Source organism: Neofelis nebulosa, chromosome 9, assembly GCF_028018385.1.
Source record: "Neofelis nebulosa isolate mNeoNeb1 chromosome 9, mNeoNeb1.pri, whole genome shotgun sequence".
NCBI lineage: Eukaryota > Metazoa > Chordata > Mammalia > Carnivora > Felidae > Neofelis > Neofelis nebulosa.
Genome location: NC_080790.1, coordinates 27048958 through 27070786, shown reverse-complemented (window position 1 = coordinate 27070786; position 21829 = coordinate 27048958). Strand labels below are relative to the sequence as shown.

The 21829-nt window shown below is 46.7% G+C and overlaps 1 protein-coding gene across 6 annotated transcripts in view; it reads right to left on the bottom strand.

Annotated features, from left to right (window-relative positions):
* The window catches only part of LTBP1 (latent transforming growth factor beta binding protein 1), a 402356-nt gene extending 387483 nt beyond the window's left edge, over positions 1–14873 (bottom strand). For 3 of the 6 annotated variants that reach the window (XM_058683003.1, XM_058683001.1, XM_058683004.1), the window contains exons 1-2: positions 14285–14871; positions 13181–13251 (exon numbers count right to left, since the gene is read on the bottom strand). In XM_058683003.1, the coding sequence (XP_058538986.1) occupies positions 13181–13251; positions 14285–14772 (559 nt within the window). In that variant the 5' untranslated portion in view covers positions 14773–14871. Of the gene's footprint in view, positions 1–13180; positions 13252–14284 lie in introns of all 6 variants that reach the window. The other 3 variants (XM_058683000.1, XM_058683002.1, XM_058683005.1) reach the window with 2 other exon arrangements.
* Between the last annotated feature and the right edge of the window lie 6956 nt (positions 14874–21829).

The window sequence follows — 21829 nt, the reverse complement described above, 5'->3', positions numbered from 1 at the left end:
CAAAATGTCACATTCACTCCTGTTACTTTTATTAATTGGGTAATACGTTTCTCATCATTCCTGGCCTGTCACATCTTTTGTCCCAGTATACCCACCTTAAACCCAGCGTCCTCAAGCCTCCGTGTGGATCAGTTGCTAGGTGCTTGTGAAAACCAGGGCCACGGGGTCACCCCTGGGAGTTCCAGCTTGTGAAGGCTTCCACATTAGAACAGGACAGAACTAGAAAGTCCCAAGGGTACAAAACTCACATTCACTGAATGGCAAAATGGCTTCCCTGGGTCTCCTCAGCACTCAGAATGTGTGCACACAGAATGTGTGGTAACGTGCACGGCTCAGATTACAACGTTCCCATCTGAGCCTAGGGGACTGCTCCATGCCCTCAGGAAGGAGGAGAAAACAAGCTTCTAGCCCCTAATGCCTGGAACTGAAGGGAACCAATTTCCCTCCACCCCTCCTCTCTCTACATGTGATGTGTGGCAGCATACTGAAAAGGAGGAGGGGTGGGTTTAGCTACAGCGATGATTCCCAAACAATACCTGCATCAGCACTGCCTAGAAGGCTCATTAAAATGCAGAATGCTGGGGGGGGGGGGGGGGGACACCCAGGTGGCTCAGTCGGTTAAGCGTTGGGCTTTGGCTCAGGTCATGATCTCATAATTCATGACTTCAGGCCCCCCATCAGGGTCTTCAGTGACAGTGCGGAGCCTGCTTAAGACTGTCTCATCCTCTGTCTCTGCTCCTCCCCTATTTGCTCACTCTGTCTCTAAATAAATAAATATACCATAAAAAAAAAAAAAAAAAGAGTGATGGACTCCATGCCTAGTTTCTGATTCAGCAGGTCTAGGATAGGGCCTGAGAATCTGCATTTCTAATAAGTTCCCAGGTGATGCTGCAATCCCTGATTTAGGGACCACACTTTGAGAGCCTCTAGGTTTATGAAGTGCCATTCAAGCAGTCTATACTGTTGGACAGAATGGGGCAACTGTGCCAAAGAAAGAGCCTCTAACGCCCAAAATGAGCATTAAAAATGGTTCCACTGGAAGATGTGCTGCAATATACATTCTCTCATACAAAAGGAAGTGCTTAATAACATCATCCCAGTAGCCACTGATTTAAATGAATTTCAGCTGGTCTTTCCCTCAGAAACAAATGTGACTTGTAATGCTTATCAATCAGGAAACCTTACTGAGGGGTCTACTGTATACAGAGAACTGATGTGTATGCCAACTTCCTAATGGATAAAAAGTAAAACAAAACCAGGGTCCCTGCCTTTAATTTACTTACTGTCTGTATTATTTCACCTCCAATTACTAGGAAATTTTAGACTAACTTAACATAACCTTTTCACTATCACAGTTAAGAAAGAAACATAGCCCTCTTGGAAGGATTCTGGTCTTTGCCTACCCTCTACTTTTAGGAGGATAAACCAAGTCACCTGTGGGGGGTAGCGGGCAGGGATTAAAGTGGAGATTTAGGTATTTTTGTTTACTTTCAGACCAACTTGCAGGCCATTCCCCCAGAGACCATAAACCAAAGGCATAATGGCACCAGCCATATAAAGACCTGAGACACAGACCTGTAATCATCAAAACCCACTGGAATACATTAAGCATTCTACTTTTCAAGACAAGAAATATACCAACACATTATAGAAGGAAATTCGCCCGCTGAAAACATTTCACAAAACCTTATTAATAAATCAACACGTTTTTTATAGCTCTTTTGAGAAGCATCTTCATGAACCTCATTTTATTGGATATGTACCACAAAATGGGAGGTATAGCCAATGAGTGCTATTAACCTTGTTTACAAACGGGAACAAAATCACACAGAGTCACTGAGTGACTGCCCAAAAGGCCCAGAAGATGTGGCCTTTGTGCCTACCTCAGGCTCACCCCACAATCTGTGAAATTAGATGGGGTGGCAGGGGGTGGAGTTGAACAAAACCTCAGAACAGCATTCAGGTGTATTCCAAAAGTTTTATGCTCTGAATTTAACATTTCCTAACTGCTCTCTGGAATTTTCCATGGTGACCAGAGAGGGATTCTTAGCTTTCATTTTTAAAGGATTTAACATTTTATTTTTTATTTAGAACCATATGAGGGTCCCCGCTAATCTGCCTCTTAACACAGCAGCAACCAGAGGCTTTTCTTTTTTTAACCCTCAAGCTTTCATCCTAAGTCTTGGCCTGTGGCTCTGGGGAAAGCGTCTGTCACCTTTGTCTACCAGAACACAGGGCTGGTCTGGCAATCTGGGCACAGTGCAGGCAGACAGGCTACAATGATCATTTGTGTACCTGGCCTTGGATACTTCATTGTTGTATGTGCAGTTTTTCTCATCAATTAAAAAAAAAAAAAAAAAAAAAACAGCAATAAAGGTGACTGAATTTTCAATCGAAACCATTCTTTGTCCATGCCTTCAAAGAAGGCCTGCAAAAAACAAATCTGTCTTGTGTTTCATTCCTTAACAATAAAATCCACTTGCATTTATAAGTCCCCTGTGTTATCTGTGGCCTTACACAGCCTACGAGACCTGACTGGGATAGAGCTGTAGCCCCCTGATGGCCTATCATTCTGGCCCTCACTCACTCCTAGGTCCCTGTACCAGGCCAGATCTATCCCCTAGGGTCTCTGTGCTAGCTGTTCTCACCTCTGAGGAACTATCTCCTCTGTGAGGAATTTCTCTTCATTCATCACCAAAATATATCCTTCCAGGTAGTTCTCACCTGTGAATAACTGATTCTATCAGCTCAGCAAAGTGGACCACGTCAGCTCTGGATCAGCAACACTTTCTGCAAATTCATCTTCCCATCCATCCACCACACTCATCTCTCTTCTGGTCCAGCAGAACCAACAGCATGTATTCCAAACCCAGCCCATCCATCTCCTAATTTACAAAACACGACATTTCGCAAACTGTTTACTTACACCCGTGCCAACAATATTACTCAAATGTGGTGCAGTGAAAAAGCCACAGGGAATAGAGTAGCTGGCCAAGAGCAGTATTCAGGGATCTAAAATTACAGGGAAAATCATACAACATTCATTTTACTTGGGCCCAAATCTCTATCAGATGATGTTGAGCAGAAAGATTCTAAAATTGGCAGGGAGAAAGGAAAAGTTGTCTTAAAGTTTGGGCCATGCCAGGGCGGCCTTCAGAAAGAGAGCTGGCAGAAACAGAATAAGGTGGTGTGCCCTTGAAAGGCTGTCATAATAAGCAGTGTCTGTTGGGCAAGGATAAGCACAAGGGGAAAGAGAACCGAATGGAAATTAGTGCCAAAAAGTACGAGTAAACAAAGAAGACAGAATTCTCTATATAGTATTTAGAGGACAGTATTTGCAACACAACAACATCAGAGATGCTAGTGCAATTCAACTCTATTCAATTCAGGCAGCGTTTGCACTGTGGCTGTATTGGGCTCCTCCTGGGTGGCTCCGTCAGTTGAGCGTCCAATTCTTGGTTTTAGCTCAGGCCATGATCTCAGTTTTGTGAGTTCGAACCCCAAGTTGGGCTCTGTGCTGCCAATGTGGAACCTGCTTGGGATCCTCTCTCTCTCCCTCTCTCTGCCCCTCCCCCATTGGTGCTGTCACTGTCTCTTTCAAAATAAATGAATAAACTTTTTATTTTTTTTTTTTTTTAATTTTTTTTTTTTCAACGTTTTTTATTTATTTTTGGGACAGAGAGAGACAGAGCATGAACGGGGGAGGGGCAGAGAGAGAGGGAGACACAGAATCGGAAACAGGCTCCAGGCTCCGAGCCATCAGCCCAGAGCCTGACGCGGGGCTCGAACTCACAGACCGCGAGATCGTGACCTGGCTGAGGTCGGACCCTTAACCGACTGTGCCACCCAGGCGCCCCTGAATAAACTTTTTAAAAAAAGAGAGAGAGAGAGAGAGAGAGAGAGAGAGGGAGAGAGGACACAAAGAAAATCCTGCTCCACGCTGACAGGGAGACAGACACCTCTCCCATCGGGTCCACTCATACCCAGAGCCAAGAAAGAGTGAAATGACAGTGCTCTGGGAGAGGGGAAGAGAGAGCCATGGTTTTCACCAGGGGACCTGAGAAGCACACACAAAAGTGTATGAAAGGCTGGGACACCCAGGAGGGGGTGGGCAGAAGCAGAATGAGAGCCCCTGAGAACGTGAATATGGCCGGGCAGGAGTCCTGCTCTGCATGCGCTATTCACATATTACTTCATGTGGCCCCCAACAAGCCTCTGAATGATGGTTCCATTATCATACCTGTGCCATGAATGCTGTGAACACCCAGCCTTCTCCCCACCCCATCCCCCCTGGTGTCACCATGAGGAGGTGTTACCATCCAGACAGGAGCCCTGTATCCTAACTCCAAAGACTGAAGTTCTAACCACTGACCTACACTGCCTTCTTGTTCAGAACAAGCAAAATATAGACCCAGTAAGGGGAGAAAAAGGAGGAAGGCAAAAAAGGCAGGTAGGCTGGGGAGGGGAGTAGGGGGAAGGGTAACAGGTAGCATTTCCTTCTTGAAACCGCATTGTCTTAGGTACACAGATTCTGCATATCCAATGCACTTTGCCTATATGAAACACTCAATATCCTTGATAAGCAAGGCAAATTAATAGGTAGATATGAGTATATACAAATACATTCACCTCTGACGTATTTTTCCACAAGTACCAAAGCAACTAATTTGTGCCACACTAGCAAATTATGGATTATTTTCTCTCCACTAACAAGAAACATCATTAGTAAAACATACATTTAGCACAAGATAAGACCACAGTCCCTCCCTTATCTGTAATCATTGCACTCAATGGCCACATCAGGGAGTTTTTAAAAACATGACCCTGATGAGTAGCTGTTGGATATATTATTATTCTAGGTTTTTGTGTATTTAAAATATTTTATCATTAAAAATAGAATATTTAGTGGGAAAAAACATCCAGTGTGTTTGAAAGTTTTTAAGCCTTTTTTAAAAACACTTCATTTAAGCACACCTACATATCATTCATAATTTTACATATTTCTGACTCTTATAACAATGTATATTTATCAAACATTCAACCAACTGAAGAAAAACTAGATGGAATAACCCTATAGGCAGCAATTTTTGTATGTACTATTCAAAATTGAGCTAAGCCGGGGCACCTGTGTGGCTCAGTCATTTAAGCCTCCGACTTCAGCTCAGGTCACGATCTCACTGGTTGTGAGTTCGAGCCCCGCGTCGGGCCCTGTGCTGACAACTCAGAGCCTGGAGCCTGCTTCTGTGTCTCCCTCTCTCTCTGCCCCTCCCCCCCACCACTCGTACTCACTCTCTCTCTCAAAAATAAAACATTAAAAAAAAAAAAAATTGAGCTAAACCAATATCCAGAGGGCTCTTGCCTTGATAAGTTTCTAAACTGTTCAGTGTTGGGCTTGGTCTTTAAGGTCCCACACAAACAGTCATAAATCATGCCCAGGAGAGGGTTCTTTCTGGGTCACCGTTTCTCAAAATGTGGCCCACCTTCATCAGCATCACCTGGGGTGCCTGTTAAGAACCCAAGAAATGCTGATTCAATAAAAAAAGTTTCACAAATTCCTCCTGGGATCAGCTGCACATTCACACTTGGGAACCACCACTCTAGAATCTTTTTAAACAGACCAAGTAAAAATGGCCACAGCCATAACCAAAATCACAAGGGGCCAATTCCCTAGCTCTCCCACTCCCTGGAGCAGCCAGGGCGCCTGCGTTAAGGAAGAAGCCAAAATAGACCCACAGTCCCAGACTGTACGGGAGGGACCCAAGTCAGCTTCCGCCTACCCATGCTTCCATCTGTGGGTCCTTACGAGGGATGCCCAGAGTCCCCAGGGGTGACCCAACCCTTGAGTAGCCCACCTCTCAAGCCCATGTGCACAGCATCTTTAGGCTTACTTATGAGTTGACTGTAGCCTCCCACCCCCTAAAAAAAATGTGGAGTCCAGATCCCCAGTATCTTAGCATGTGACCTTACTTGCACCCTATTTGGACTCAGAGTCTCACAGAGGGAATCCGGTTAAAATGAGGTCATTAGGGGATCCTGGTGTCCTAATAAAAAGAGGACATTTGACACAAAGACAGACACAGAAGGAAGATGATGTGAAGGGGCAAAGGGAGAAGGAGGCCTTCAAGCCAAGGAGAGAAGCTTGGAACAGACCCTTCCCACACAGCCCCTGAAGAACGAACCAATGCCGCCCACGCCTTGATTTTGGACTTCCGGTCTCCAGAACTCTGACACCATAATGTTCTGTTGTTCTAAGCCACCAGTCTATGGTACTTTGTTACGGCCTGCCCTAGCAAACTAACACAGCTGGAGAACTCACAAAGTGAATTCAGGCTATAAGAGCCAATCGCTAACCCAGCTGTCAGGAGGGGCTGCAGCACGGGATGTCCAGGCAGCCTAGGGCAGTAAAGAACAAGGAATCCAGAGCCCACAAGGGGCGTCCAGGTGGCTCAGTCCGTTAAGCATCCGACTTCAGCTCAGGTCATGAGCCTGCGGTTCATGAGTTCGAGCCCTGGGTCAGGCTCCATGCTGACAGCTCAGACAGAGCCTGGAGTCTGCTTCAGATTCTGTGTCTCCCTCTCTCTCTGTCTGTTCCTCCCCTGATCACACACGCTTGCTTGCTCTCTCAAATATAAAATAACACTTTAAGGAAAAAAAAAAAAGCCACAAGATCTGGGATGGGATCCAAGCAGGGGCAGTGCCCCCTGCCTGTAAAGGTGGTAATAAACCATGCCTGTCTCCCCAGCCCACATGGTGCAAAGATCAGGAATAAGCTCCCGGCCCACTAGAAAGCACCGTGCTGTGGCCTTCACCCCCTCAGCGGCTCCTCAGCGTGCGCTCCGATCCTGGTCAGTATTAAGAGTGAGGACACAGCCCCAGCACTCCAAGTCATTCTCTTCATTGCTAGGAAGGCCTTGGAAACAAAATCTGCATTTCAGGAAAATTCAATTCGAGCTCCCCAAACATGTTTGAGTATGTTTGGAATATCCAAGACAACAAATAACAGGGTCAGAAACAGCAAACTCCCGACACTGCCAAAGGTCCTTTCAACAAGTCAGGCTTCCTAAGGGCCAAGGGTTCACTGGGCAGAGAAACACTCCACTAAAGCAGGCCAGGCAGGAGCAGGCGGTGTGTTCAGGCCAGCCCACGGGCTGGAGGAGGGCTTCATGATGAAGGTTTAAGTACTATCGCAACACAGAATTTATGGTTCCTAAATGTTTGTTTTAACTAGTGTTGAGAACACATATTTGACCCAGTGTGAACTTGACCTCTGGGTCCCTCTCCCTTTTCGCGGGGCTGTCTATGCCACATGATGAGATTTTCCAGCCGGCCCTCCCACCCGTGCTCCCAGCAGCTGCCATGGTAAACCTCACTGCGGATCTATTGGCAAAGCAGCTGTCAATGGCCATAGCAGGCATACGAAAAATGTGTAATCATTCCGGGGCCGACTCCCAAGCTTGGCTAGAGCCACACGGAGCCAAAAGGGACAAGAGACAGCCTGAAAAGCCCTCTTGGCCATCTGAACTGCGGCCACATTATTCCCTCCTGGACGATGCCATCTACTGCATCTCTGAACACCAAGGGTACACAGAGCTGTCTCCTCTGCCTATCATTAAGGAACACTTCTAGGTTTGGTTTTGTCGGGGTTTTTTTTCCAAAGCAGTGTGGGCTGAATGCCAATGGAAAAGCAATGGAATATCGATTTTTCTGTTTCTTGCTAAGGAGAGAACAAGTCATTTGATGTGCCATGAGTTAAGTGAGTAAAAACAGACCCTGTACTCCCTACAGCTGGCTGTGTCTCTCCTCTATTCATAGAACCTGGCACATGTTAAAGCTAAACAGATATCCGTTAAAGAAATGAAAGAACCGTCCATGCATTTACGGAGGGGCTTCAGTGTGCCAGGCACCAGCACCCGACTCCAATCTGCCCTCTTTCCTCTTCCGTCCTCCTCATTCTGCCAACCTGGCCTTGCCCGCATCTCGCCCAGACTCCTTTAGGTCCTCTGCTCCCAGTCCAGTCTCCTCTTTAAAGTGGAGCCCACGGACTGGGTCTTTCTGTAGCCCGCACTTCCCCTGAGCAGGGGACAAAAAGACTGCAAGAACCAAGAAGAGGTAGGTTCTGTTTGGACAGAGGAAGAAAATGTGAAAGTGAAAAGAGGCAAAAACAGAACACAGGAGGCACTGAATGCCCAAAGCACAAGACAAGGTTTCTAGGCTGCACAGCTCTCCTATAAATGCAAACTCTTTGGAAAGAGAACAAATGTGGTGCCATCTCCTTTGCACAAAACAGACACTCGCTATCAACGGTCACTCAGTGTGAAGAACTAAAGTGACCTATCCCGTGCTACGCTTTCAACTTCTAGAGATGCACACACACAGGCTGTCTAGCAAAGCAGCATTAACACACAACTGGGCATCTCTAGACTAGAGCCCCCCAAGGCCACCTTTGCGGGTGCACATACACGTTCCTTGCCCCAACAAAGACATGCCTGTTGCGTATATGATATGCAACAGAAGGCTTACAAAATCTCCAGTCTTCAGAAGCATTTGCCTGTGCCCCATTTAAATTAAATGTCAATAGGGGCGCCTGGGTGGCGCAGTCGGTTAAGCGTCCGACTTCAGCCAGGTCACGATCTCGCGGTCCGTGAGTTCGAGCCCCGCGTCAGGCTCTGGGCTGATGGCTTGGAGCCTGGAGCCTGTTTCCGATTCTGTGTCTCCCTCTCTCTCTGCCCCTCCCCCGTTCATGCTCTGTCTCTCTCTGTCCCAAAAATAAATTAAAAAACGTTGAAAAAAAAAAATTTTTTTTAAAAATAAATTAAATGTCAATCAACTAAAAACAACGGAGTCTGGCTGGAAGGGCATCTTATTTTCTTCACTGGATTAAGCGAATGGAACACAATAAACACAACTGATCTCTTATGCAGAAATATTTTTGGTAACAACTGGACATGATCTATATAAATTGAAATTCTTCAGCTAAACCCTATCGATTATCCTCAAAATATAATGACAATTAGGAGACAATCTGGGTGGTACATTTAAATGTGCATTTGCATTTTATGACTACTACCTTAAGGGAGAACTTCATATAGATATACCATTGGTATTTGTGTTCGTAAGTAAAATAAAGCATACTCAAGAGCAATTGTTCAATCTGAGCAAATAAGTAGAGAGGAAAAAGACTACAAACCAATTTTTTTGCAATCCAGAGTTCACTAGTATTTACTGAAGTAGTTACAGTCACAAAATGGGTGTCAGCAATTTTTCCATTTATATATACCTTGAAGGAGTAGTTTTACTTCTACATAGCACGTTTTATCCTAACAGAACTAGAGGCATGCAAATAATCTAATACTTAGTATATTTTAAAGTTCTATTAAAATAAATCATTCAGGGGGCACCTGGGTGGCTCATTCAGTTAAGCACCTGACTGACTCCTGATTTCAGCTCAGGTCATGATCTCATAGTTTATGGGTTCAAGCCCCACATCTGGCTCTATGCTGACAATGCAGAGCCTGCTTGGGATTCTCTCTCTCTCTGCCTCTCCCCTGTGCACTCTCTCTCTCTCAAAACAAGTAAATAAACTTTTTAAAATAATAAATAAATAAATAAATAAATAAATAAATAAGAACAACGCAAACTACTTTCTTTTTTCTTGGTAATCAAAGGCAGGACAGCATGGGAGTGACTGGCTTTTTCATGCATACTCTGTCCACTCTCATCTTTATTGAGGAACTGACAAAAATTGTACATACTTATGATATATGAGGATGTTTTGATATACACATACATTGTGAAATAATCACCACAATCAAGCTAATTAATATAGCTATCACTTCACATAGTTGACACTGTATAGGGAGTAAGAACACTTTAAGATCTACTCTCTGAGCAAATTTCAAGTAGACGACACAGTACTCTTAACTACAGTCACCTTGCTGTACATTAGATCCCCAGAACTTACTAATCTTGTGTAACTGACACTTTGTACCCCTTGATCAACATCTCCCCATTCTCCCTCTCCCCAACCCTAAACTACTTTAAAGCTATAATACAAAAAGGAATCCAGGGGCACCTGGGTGGCTCAGTCAGTTAAGCGTCCAACTTTGGCTCAGGTCATGACCTCGCGGCTCATGAGTTAAAGCCCCGAGTCGAGCTCTGTGCTGACACCTCAGAGCCTGGAGCCTGCTTCAGATTCTGTGTCTCCCTCTCTCTCTGTCCCTCCCCCACTTGTGCTCTGTCTTTTTGCCTCTCAAAAATGAATAAATGTCAAAAAAAAAAATTTTTTTTAAGGGGATCCAAATTACGTTATTTAAAAAGGAGACTGACAACAGCAGCTGGGGAAACACATAGGAAAAAAAGAAAACCAAGTAACAGATAAATGACACAAAATTTACTTGACTTAATCCAATAATAAACTAAGAATCTCTCTGGTTTTATCAAGGCTTTTACACCCATTCTTTTTCGCCTTGACACCTGAAATAATCTGACAAAGTGGGCAAGGGTTTAGCACATTCATTTCTGGATCGGAAAATATAGGGTCAGAGAGGTCAAGTAAATCCCTCAAGGCCCCACATCTAGTCAAGGCTTCAGGATTTGAACTCAGGGCCAGGGGCTTTTCCAGTAGCCCACTGCTCAGCCATGGACACAAATTTCACAGCACAGTGGTAACTCTAGTCATCCCATCTGAATAAGGAAGGCTCCTTCATCTCTCTGGCTCTCCCACATACACAAGTCTCCCATTGGAACATATCCACCTAATGCATACATGACTTTGGGCTGGACACTGGCCCACCCCAGCATCACTTTTAAAATTATTCCTGAGGGGCGCCTGGGTGGCTCAGTCGGTTTAGCGTCCGACTTCAGCCCGGGTCACGATCGGGCGGTCCGTGAGTTCGAGCCCCGCGTCGGGCTCTGGGCTGATGGCTCGGAGCCTGGAGCCTGTTTCCGATTCTGTGTCTCCCTCTCTCTCTGCCCCTCCCCCATTCATGCTCTGTCTCTCTCTGTCCCAAAAATAAAAAAAAAAAAAAAAGTCGGAAAAAGAAAAAAGAAAGTGATGCTGCCTTTGCTTAGACTCCCGGTGCTGTTCCTCTAGGAACTGGAAAGAGAACTGGAACCAAAAGCCAGAGGTATTTGTTATGCGTATTGTGAGACTAAATCAATGTAGCAACCTCCTCTAGGACCCTGCAGTCACTGCTCTGACCCAGAGCCTTCTGTAACTTCTCTCTTTCTGGGTGACCAAAGGGCAAACCCGGTCAAACCTAGGCACAAACATATTCTTGCCTCGCTTGCCTGGACAAGCAGGAAGTTCATGAAGTGGGTCCTCAAGATTTCCTGCTTGAGCATCTGCACATTCCAGAACATCTCTGGATCCCCAAACCCTCAGACAACCTTTCCAGAAAAGGCACCATATTGCATCATTTGCCAACTAAACATCTTCCAATCTTGGTGCATGCTCTTTAACAGGCATCAAGGCGGAGCACCCGCCCACTATCTATAAAATCCTGCCCTGTATTTTTAATCTTTACACAGCAACATCCCACTATAACAGTGCCGTCCTGGATGGGTTAACTCCATGTTATAGGCAAACCGTATCATACCAGGTTTTGAGCGGAAGGAGGTACCGAAGGGAGGAAAGGGTGTATAATCTGACCTGAGTCATCATAAATTCAGGAAAACGCTGACACACTATTGTCAAGTGTAATCTAAGAAGTGAAAAATTATGACAGTCTGAATGCCTACAACCCTGAGCATTTCTGAGCCAGTAGTTTGCGTTCAGTAATCAAGAGGCGGACAGTCAGTTCCTACCTGCCATTACTCCTTGATCACAGTCGAATCATAACCTATCCGGACATTCCTTTCTAGAAAATCCAAGCCACCATGCCAGAGTCCTCCTGTTTCTTTCAAGGAGTAAAGGTATTTTTTAATAAGCAAGGTCACTGGAATGACCATACTAGAAATTTTTTCCAATATTTTAAAATCCAAACTGACTTAATTTTTAATATAAATTATTTACAAGAGTAAATCAGGATTTTAATATCCAAACTGTACACAAAACAAATTGCTAAACTTGACTTATGATGTCGAATACCAAGAAGCAGCTAAAATTGGGGATGATTCCAATCCGCAATGTTTATGGCTCAAGCTCCATGCAGAGAAACCTAAGAAGGATATACGCTGAGTGGAAGATTTTTTTTTTTTTTAATTTCCAGTTAGCAACAGAATGAGGCAACTCGTCCAGAGGAGCCTCGAAATACATTTTAACTGAGTCCTCAACTTTACAGCACATCAGGGAAATGTGTTCTGGTGTTCTCAAACCTGCATGTAACAATAATGGGTGTTTCTAAAACATTGCTAAGATGTATATTAATTGGTGGGGGCGCCTGGGTGTCTCAGTCGGTTAAATGTCCCTCCCACTTCAGCTCAGGTCTGATCTCATGGTTCGTGAGTTCAAGCCCTAAGCCCTGCATCCGGCTGGCTCTGTGTTGACAGCTCGAATTCTGGAACCTGCTTCCAATTCTGTGTCTCCCTCCCTCTCTGCCCCCTCCCCCATTTGTACTCTCTCTCTCTCAAAAATAAACAAACATTTAAAAAATTAAAAAAAAAAAAAGATGTGTATTAATTGAAGGGGCACTGAAGGAGACCACACCTGTCAGTTCTGAAGAACTGTGAAGACACTGCCTCCTGGAAAACAATCAGGCCTCAAAGATGGGAGGATTCTTGTTGCTGCTTTCAGAAAGCTTTAGAAACTGCTAATGTTTTATTTCAGAACAAGGCCACCTATCTCCCATCCCCCTCTGGCCATCAACCAAAAAATGTTTTTCATCTGTCAATATCCAAGTTTGAGTTAACAGTACTGGTTTGGCAAATAGCACATTCTCCAATGGAATTTTTTTCCTAGCTCCTGATCCATAGGTGTGACAGTGATTAATACTGAGTCGTGTGGGTGCAGGGGAACCTTGGATGCACGGCAGAGTTCTCTACAATACATTGCCGCTGGCACTGATACACTATCATTACTGTGACTCATGATTGGTAATGAAGACTGCAGATAATGTCTTGCATACATAACGTCTCGAGGGCAGCATGAGCCCCTTCGTGTGACCCCTGGGGGAGCCTCCCTCCCCATGTGGACAGCCCCCCTTTGCCCACTGTGCCAGCCACAGCCAGCATGGAAACTTACGTTTGGTGCACCTCTGGGAGCCAGGGGCCTTACTCCAGCCATGGCAGCACTGCCCTCCACAGACATTGACCCTGAAACAAAGCAAGACCCCTGAGTCCACAGTAGCAGTGTACTCTTCCAGAAAACCCAAGTTCATATGGGTCCCTGCAAGCTCAGGCTCCTGTGTCCACACTCCCCTGGCTTGCAGAGTCCTAAGCCATTCGCAGCATGCCCAAGCCAAAGCTGCCCGGGGTAGAAGAGTAAAGACTGTGTATCAGGTTAAGGTGGGAGAACCAAAAAGCCTGCATAACATAGAATTACACAGGAAGGGAGAACAGAGTCCACATAAATGAATTTCTTAACTCCCAAAGTAGAGCCAAGTGTATTTTGTATATTATCTGGCCCACAATTTAAACCGAATCTGAGTTTTAGGGAGAAGTGTCCGAACACAGGGGAGATCACAATGCCTGGAAAGTACCCCTGAAGAAAAGAACCAGATAGGCAAAACAAGTTATCCCCCACACCCCCAACCTGTGATTAAATGGGGAAAGGGGCAGGAAGGATGTTTATGAGCGCCCAGTAACAGAAACTTTCCAACCGAAAATTCTGTCAATGCACAGACACCCTGCCCTGGGGAAAGGCGACCCCACAGGTGCACGGAAGCCCAAGCCCACAATCTAGGATGCTGAAAAGTTTTGGGCCGCAGAACAGGAGCTGTATCTTCACAGCCGGCCCTTCCACCACTTTTTTTTTTCTTCTCTAGCTGGAAAAAAGAGTTAAAACTGAGTTGCAAAGAGCAGTTTAATTGATGCTAAGGGAGTGAGCAGTAGTGACTTCATGTATACGCCCGTCTTCTAGGAGTAGTTGGGTTCGCGCACAGGAGGTTACGCCCCAGGCAGAAATGCCTTTTGTGTTTACCCGCAGCCGAGAAACAATGCACACGGAGTTTCTCCTCAAAGTCTCCGGGCTCCCCGCATTCGCCTCTGCCTGCGGCGCGGGCGGGCGGGCGGAGGAGAAGGCAGCCCCACCGCGCACGACGCCCGCGGCCGGGCTCCGAGGGACCCTGACCCCGCGGGTCCCGGCGCGGGCGGCGCGCGCGCGCGCGTAGGGAGGGTGTGGGCTTACCCCTGCAGCTGCTGCTTCTGCTGAACCTGCAGCCTCGAGCCCCCGCCGCTCTGGCTCTCCGGCGGCACTTTGGAGCGCACGACTTGCCTGCCTTGTTTGGCGAACGGGGCGGCCGCCGGGTGAGCGCCGGGCTTGGGGTGGAGCTGCCCGCCGGGGGCCCCGGGCCGCGCCGGCTCGGGCGGCGGAGGCGGCCGGAGCCCCTGCAGGGCCGCGCCGCCTGGCTGGCTCGTGCGGCGCGTCCGCTCCGAGGGGGCCCCCGGAGAGGCGCGGCTGGGAGCCCCGGCGCCCGCCGAGCCGCGGCTGTACCTGGCGTCGAGCGCGACGTTGAAGGTCCGCGGGCGCGGAGGCCCGCCCAGGGGCAAGGCGCCCGCCGCCAGGCCGGGGCCCGGGCGCACCACATACGTGATCCTCCGCACCCGGCCGTGCGCCGACGACGCGAGCAGCCCTGCCCAGAGCAGCAGCCCCCACCTGAGCCAGGGCCCCGCCATCGCGGGCCCGAGCCGGCGCCCCCGGCGCCCGCCCCCGGCCGTGCGGCTCGCCCGGTGCGGCCGCCCGCGCGCGCTCCGCCTGCCCGAGAGCCCGGGAGGCGGGACGAGGAGAACTCGGCTGCAGGAGAGGAAGTTCTGCGGGCGGCCGAGCGGCCCCAGACCCCAGCCGAAAGCGGCGGGGAGGAGGGGGCGGGCGTGGGGGTGGGGTGGGGAGCCGAGCCCGGGAAGGGAGGGGAGGGGCGAGGGGAGCGGACTCCGCAAGGTGAGGGTCCGCTCGCGCAGCCGCGGGTGCAGGGGGCGCCGCGCCCGGGCCCGGGGCAGAGCGGGCGAGCGCGGGCGTGAGCGCGCGGGACGCTCGGAGGCAACCCGGGCTGCAAAGTCTTTAAAAAGTTGCTCTCGCCGTGGAACCGAGTGTCAGATCTGAACAGCCAATCTCCGGCAGACGTGACGTCAGGCAGTAAATCCTAATTGGGGAAAGCGTGAGATGAGCCCGAGAACGCGCCGCCACCCTCCACATCCACATAGATTGTTACTGTGGGGCGGCAAGGCAGAGGTCCCCGCTCCCCGGTCCCGGGTCCCGGGGAGGGACAAAGGATTCTGCAGAATCACTGACTGGTCCTCTCCTTCCAGAACCCTCACGGGATTCGTTTGATATCGTTTGGAAGGCATATTCTTATCTGTGTTTGCTGGGATACATGCCGGGGGTTGGATGAAAATACCAGATCGGGCCCCAGAAAAGACTGCTCGGGATTTGCCTAGCTGTCCATCCGAAAGCGTTTAGATGGTTCTCTTTGAGATTGTAAACCCCGCGTGGCTGTGCCTCGGTCTGTAGCCTCTGGTACCCTACTCCTAGTTACGCGAGTTTGAGAGTGCAGGGCGGGCAGCAGGGGGCGCCCGCATGGACTGGGAAAGGGGCGGCAGGCACCAACCCCAGAAGCAGCCCGCTCTTGGTAAAAAGGCCTTTAAGATGAGAATACAATGTTTAGGATCCATGACAACCCCAGGCCATTTAGAATTTAAAAAAAAAAAAAAAAAAAAAAAAAAAACCTCAGTTCCTTGGACCCCTATCTGAAAGGAAAGGATCACTCACTGGAGATGACCCAAAATCACATCAAGGGCAATGCAGGATGTTCCCAGGACAGTCCCTGGAGCCCATAGTGCTCTTTGGGAAAAACCATGAAATAATGTTATAGTCTAGCATTTGAATTTAAAACAGTGTCTCCAGAATGCACGATTTTATTGTATGAATGCAATATAAAATTCATGGTCTTAACAGTCTGTTTTTTAAAAAGCCATTTAACAAAAAACGATACTTGGTTTCCAAGGCTTTGGTTGTTCTTGTTCATATTTATTTGTGGCTAATCTTTGTTCCGTTGTCTGCCAGCATTGGCTAGTAGGCAATTGGTAGCAGGTGATGGTGGCTTAAGAATTAATGGAAAGTAATTTAAGGTTGAAGAGAATTCATTAATCTCTTTTTTCTGTACATTGGAGAAAGACCTCCAATATTGGATTTTGGCAGGAGGGGACCTCAGTCCATCTGCCTGAGCACCAGCTTCATGTGAGAACACACACGAGAGCCACTGTTGAAGATTAAATAGCACTGGGCTGGAGGGAGAGACCACAGTTCAGTCAGAACACTGTAGCTAATTAGCCAAAAGACCACAGGCAGTTCACCCCTTATCCCTGAACCTCCACTTCCTCCTCCGTAACAGAAAAGTTGGATTAAATGTACCTTCCAGCACTAACAGTCTGTGACTCTAAGAACATCCGGGGTCCCTGTGGACAGGATCAGTGAGGTCATTCAAGGTCAGTCTCTGAGCCAAGCCAAAGAGAACCAGCTGAGATGATTGAGGAAGGAGGGTGGGTCCAGAAACTGCCTCCCAGCTCTGGGTTCTGTAAAAAGGACACAATAGAAGCTAGTAAATATCCACCCAGTGCCTACCCAGGCCAGCACAGAGGCGGACCCTCTGCACACACACAGTGTCCCAAGATACAACCCCTTTGTCTTAGAGGAATTTCCTATCTGGTTAGGGAGACAAGATATAAATAAATGAAAGCTTAAAAAAAAAAAAAAAAGATAAGTAACAACTGAATTAAGCAACACTTGGAGATAATAAAACCCTCACAGGGCAGGATCTGATTTGTATGAGGCCAGTGTCACAGTGCAATCCATAATTCTTTGTCAACTCATGGAAAATTCACAATGTGTAGGGGAAATCTTGCCTACCTTCAATTCAAATCAGCCGGGAGAGATTTTACAGTAGGGATTATATAGCAGCAGTGGAAACGGATGGAGGGGGAAAGAGGCATCTAAAAGCACTAACTCTGTTCTGTAGAAGCGGGTCAGAAGAGGAGAGATGTCAGGCAGCGAAAGCTCAGGAAATAGTGAAGGATAGTGTCCTCAAAGGACTAGAGTTTAGTATGCTGGTTTTGTTGGGGCACTCACAGGACCCAGATGGATGAGCCTGCTTCAGTCAGTAAGAGGCAGCCGCCTGCAGAGGGCAGAGCCTAGACAGGGAGCCAGAGCTCTGGGCTCTATCACTGCCCTGCTTCTCTTCCCGTGGGAGCCTGAGCAAGTCATTTCACCCCTCTGAGCTGTTTCCTGAGGGTCTTGGGGTCAACCGGAAGTCCTTGCATTTGGGGAGAGCAATGACTTTGACCACTCTCTATGGCTCTGCAGAAAAATGGTCCCTACCATCAAGAAGATACAATGCAGGGGCGCCTGCTAAGCGTTTGCTAAGCGTCCAACTCTTGATTTCGGCTCAGGTCAGGGTGTCATGGTTCATGAGTTCAAGTCCCAGATCAGGTTCCATGCTGACAATGCAGAGCCTGCTTGGGATTTTCTCTCCCTCTTTTTCTGCCTCTCTCTCTCTCTCTCTCTCTCTCAAGGTAAATAAATAAACTTTTTAAAAAAAGATACAATGCAGTCTTCCTTTCTCTTTACCCAAAGCAATGAAAAGTGGGTATTTCAATCACTCTTCAGCTGGATTACAAACGGCTTTCTGACAGATTTGGATATCTCATAGTGAGATCAACTCTGAAATGCAACCAAAGAAAGAATCTCGCATGATTGTCTGTCTCATCCCTAAAGGACCCACACACGTGTGAGTATACATGTCTGCATTCACAACCATTAATGAAGTGATATACACATAAGTAAGTGGCCTCACCGTAGTCAGGAAATACCAGCAAAGTCTCAGTTTTGCACATCAGTCTCTTGCGATCTGCATAACTAGCAAGATGATCATTGAGAAAAGTGCTGTGCACCCTGAGATGGTTACTCACCTTAACATTCAAGTCAGAATTATTCTGAAAGTGAAAGCCCAGTTCCTGTCAGGCATGGGGACCAGCCTTTGCCAATTCTAGACCCAGTTTAATGCCATGGTTTCTGGACCCATGCCCCCTACGTTTCAAGGTCCATTTATATTGGCAGTATGAAACTTCCTGGTTCAAAAAAAAAAAAAAGTCTTTAAAGATCTCATAAAACTTCTTGGACTTTAGATGGTTTTTACAAAACAATACTCAGATGAGCTAAGTGTAAATGAATCAGAAAAGAGGATTATGTTTCCCATAAAAGCTCATGGGTTTGAGGATTAGGGGAAGAAAGGAAGGCTGGCAAATGCCAAACTCTTTAAAGCACTTTGAAACCATTAGTCAAACTCCAAATGCAGCCAGGTTCCCTTATCCTCACACTTTATGAGTTGCATAATTGAAAATCATTTAAGATCAACTACAAATCAAATTTAGTGGCTGCCTGTGATCAGAGCTGCTTCCACCCATGTTTCCTTGTAGCCAAAGACTTCATGGAGCCCCTTTCCTGTCGTTTCATGGACAAATTCTTAGAGAAAAAGGAAGAGAGCAACAGCAAGTCAGTGGGTAGCAGGTAAAAGGAAGAGAAAGAAAGAGAGCTGGAGAAAGAGACTGAGGACCAGAGAAGTAAGGGAGCTGAGAAAACAGGAGAGAAAGAGCATGAAGACAGAAAGTGGGGACACAGTGGAGGAGGGACAGCAAAGTTGGGCAGAGGAAAGGAAGGGTGCAGAAGGAATGGGGAACAGGCCATGGTGGAGGAATCAATGAGTAGAGAAGGGAACACACAAGAGTAAGGGGAGTAGGGGAAAAGAAAAGCTTACAAATGAAATGAAGGTGGCGAAGAATTCTACCCGGAACCTGTAAGCTAATTTTCTCAGGCTGCCCACTAGGATTCTGGCAGACAAACATCTGCCAGTTCTGACCGGAACATCAGCTTGTCCAGGTTTGAGCTAGAATTAAACCTGAGACCTTAGAAGGTGCTAGCGGGTGTGACTGGTCAACTGCCCCACCCCTCACTTGAGGCCAGAGGGTCCCAGAAGCCCCATTTCCTCCCACCCAGCAGGTGGCCAAAGACCACAGCTCCAGCTAAGATCCCCGCAATTGCAGTCTCCCTTGTTCTTTCAACCATTTCATCAGAAAGCAGCGGTTGAGGGACATTACAAATGTGTGACCTCCTCCACATTTCACTCCGCTTCCAGGAAAAGGCCCATGAAGCTTTCCAAATGAAGAATTACAGCAAAGTTTCATCTGATGAAGATGTCAGTGTGTCTGCCAGCTGTGGGAGCAACATGGAGTTGGATTTGCCGAGAAAGATGAGCCGCCCCGGGAACTGAGTAACAAGTGGAACCAAGGTTTCTCCCTGCGTTTCACTTTAAAGCTTCAGGTTTGAAATGTAAGCATCTTTAGCTGTCATTCAATAAACGCTCACTGAACAACCTTGGGGCCTTCAGCTAGCCTATGTGGACCCTTAAAACAAAATCAAAGCAGACTTCTGTTTCGAGGGGAGACATTAAAATGATGCCTGGTTGGATTACATACAGCCCAGAGATGCCCCTGGGCCAGTGAGTGCCTTTGTGCCTGGCCCTGGCAACCGAGACCCTGTCCACACGGAGCACACAGTCTAATGGGGTCAACAGTCCTGAGACAGATAAGTACATGTATGGTGAGTATTGAAAAAGGACTGTCAGAGTGAGAAGTGAGACCCAGTAGAGGAAAAAAGGTCAAGGGTATGGGCTGCCTTCCTACAAATTGAGAAGAGCCAATCAACAAAAGCAAACTCACCGAAGGTGTAGTTTTGTGTGCATTAAATTTCCCTAATTATTCTGGTCCCCTTCTCACTTGCCTTAGTATATAATTAAGGATGAGTATCATACGATAGTGGCTTCAGAAGACAACGAAATGCCTCCCTACGGCTAACTAAAACCTGCTTATAAATTTAGCTTTCACTGAAGTTTTTCATACCCATTTATTTAGAACTTTGGAATATAAAACATGCAACTACATGATAATTAAATAGTATCAATACAATTGTATTGACACTTGTCATTCACACCATCCAAACCTCACTGGAAGGTCAACATTCAGGGGAGCACAAAGGAATTACACCCTTGGTCTCAAGGAGTTTGCATGTTGGAAAACATTGGATGCGCGCTAAACTGAGGGGCACCTTCTACAAAGCAGTCTATGAAACACTTGCCTTTTGATCACAAATAGGTCCCCAATTACTTGCATTGCAACACTCCTTTGACCTTCCATTCAGTCAATGGAAACTTTCCTAGTTTCCCTGCTTAAATTTACATTCCAAGATGCCCAGACACCTGCAAGGTTGGTAGAGTGCCAGGTGAGCAAACAGAGTAATGTTCTCTCCACTCAGATACAACTACTTCTAAATCGTGATCCAATTTTAAAGGGAACCTTTCTGCTTTACATCAGCTTCAAAGCTTCCCAGGTTGTTGAGTTGCTGGAATTTAAATTTCAGGACATTCGTAATTGTTATTTCTCTTGTCTACTTAGAATTTTCACCCAGTGGCACTAGAACCTGATGCTGGATTTAACACTTGATCCTAACTTTTTTTTCATAATATTCTCTCTGCGTCCCATCAAATTGATGATCATATAGTGAATAAAGCAACCTAGGAAAAAGAAGAAAATGTACTAAACTACCTCTTCATACCAATTCCTAGCCAGCCTTTCTGTTTTCGAAGACCCAAGGTCCTTCATAGATTGCCTCCGTCTCACTTTTTCTTTTCTTTTTTTTTAATGTTTACTTATTTTTTGAAGGAGAGAAAGAGACAGAGCATGAGCTGGGGAGGGGCAGAAAGAGAGGAAGACACAGAACCTAAAGCAGGCTCCAGGCTCTGAGCTGTCAGCACAGAGCCCGACACGGGGCTCAAACTCACAGAACTCTGATATCATAACCTGAGCAGAAACCAAGAGGTGGATGTTTAACTGACGGAGCCACCCAGGCATCTCCCTCTTCACTTTTTCAACCTCATCTTCGGCTACTCCCCCAAATGAACTCTCTGTTCCAACTACATTTATCTACATAGTTTTTTTTCTTTTCTTTGAAAAGAAAAAAGAAAAAAACCTCTGGTCAGCTGCTAGTCCGCAGAAACAGGACACTCCTGCCCCTGCTCCTGAAACACTCTCATGACCTCAACCAAGTCCTTCTCCTCCTTCAAAATAGAACTGAAGACCCTTTATTTTCATGAAGCTCCTGGAACCACCTTAGTCCTCAGTTTTTTCTAACCCTTGGAGCATCTAGTGTCCATTCCCAGGTATTAAACACCCCAGGTATTAAACACGTAACACATGCTTTGTAATAGACATAGAACATTTCCTGCCGGGGAAGCTTGTTTCGATTCTTGGTCCTAGTAAAATAAACCAGAACTAAGGCAGGTCGTGGTTAATAATTGTCGAGGTTTGGTTCTGATGTAGGGACTTGCCTTTAGATGTTTGCAGGCAGGGTTCTGCTGAGCAGTGGGGTTTGCCCAAATTTTCCCCCAACTAAAATTAAGTTGCTCTAACTGAATCAAGCACTGGCCCTCTATAGAAAGACAAAGTTTCCTACCTCTGAATTAATGGTTTGGAAAGCTCTGTAGAAAGAATTTTGTCCTATTTGTGTCTGAAAACTGTTACGTTGCCAGGGTTATGTCATTAAGACAGTCAGTGATTTTATAACATCTCTCTTTTGTTGCCCTCTCGACTTATACCCTATTACTGGAGACCCGGACATACCCTGAGAATT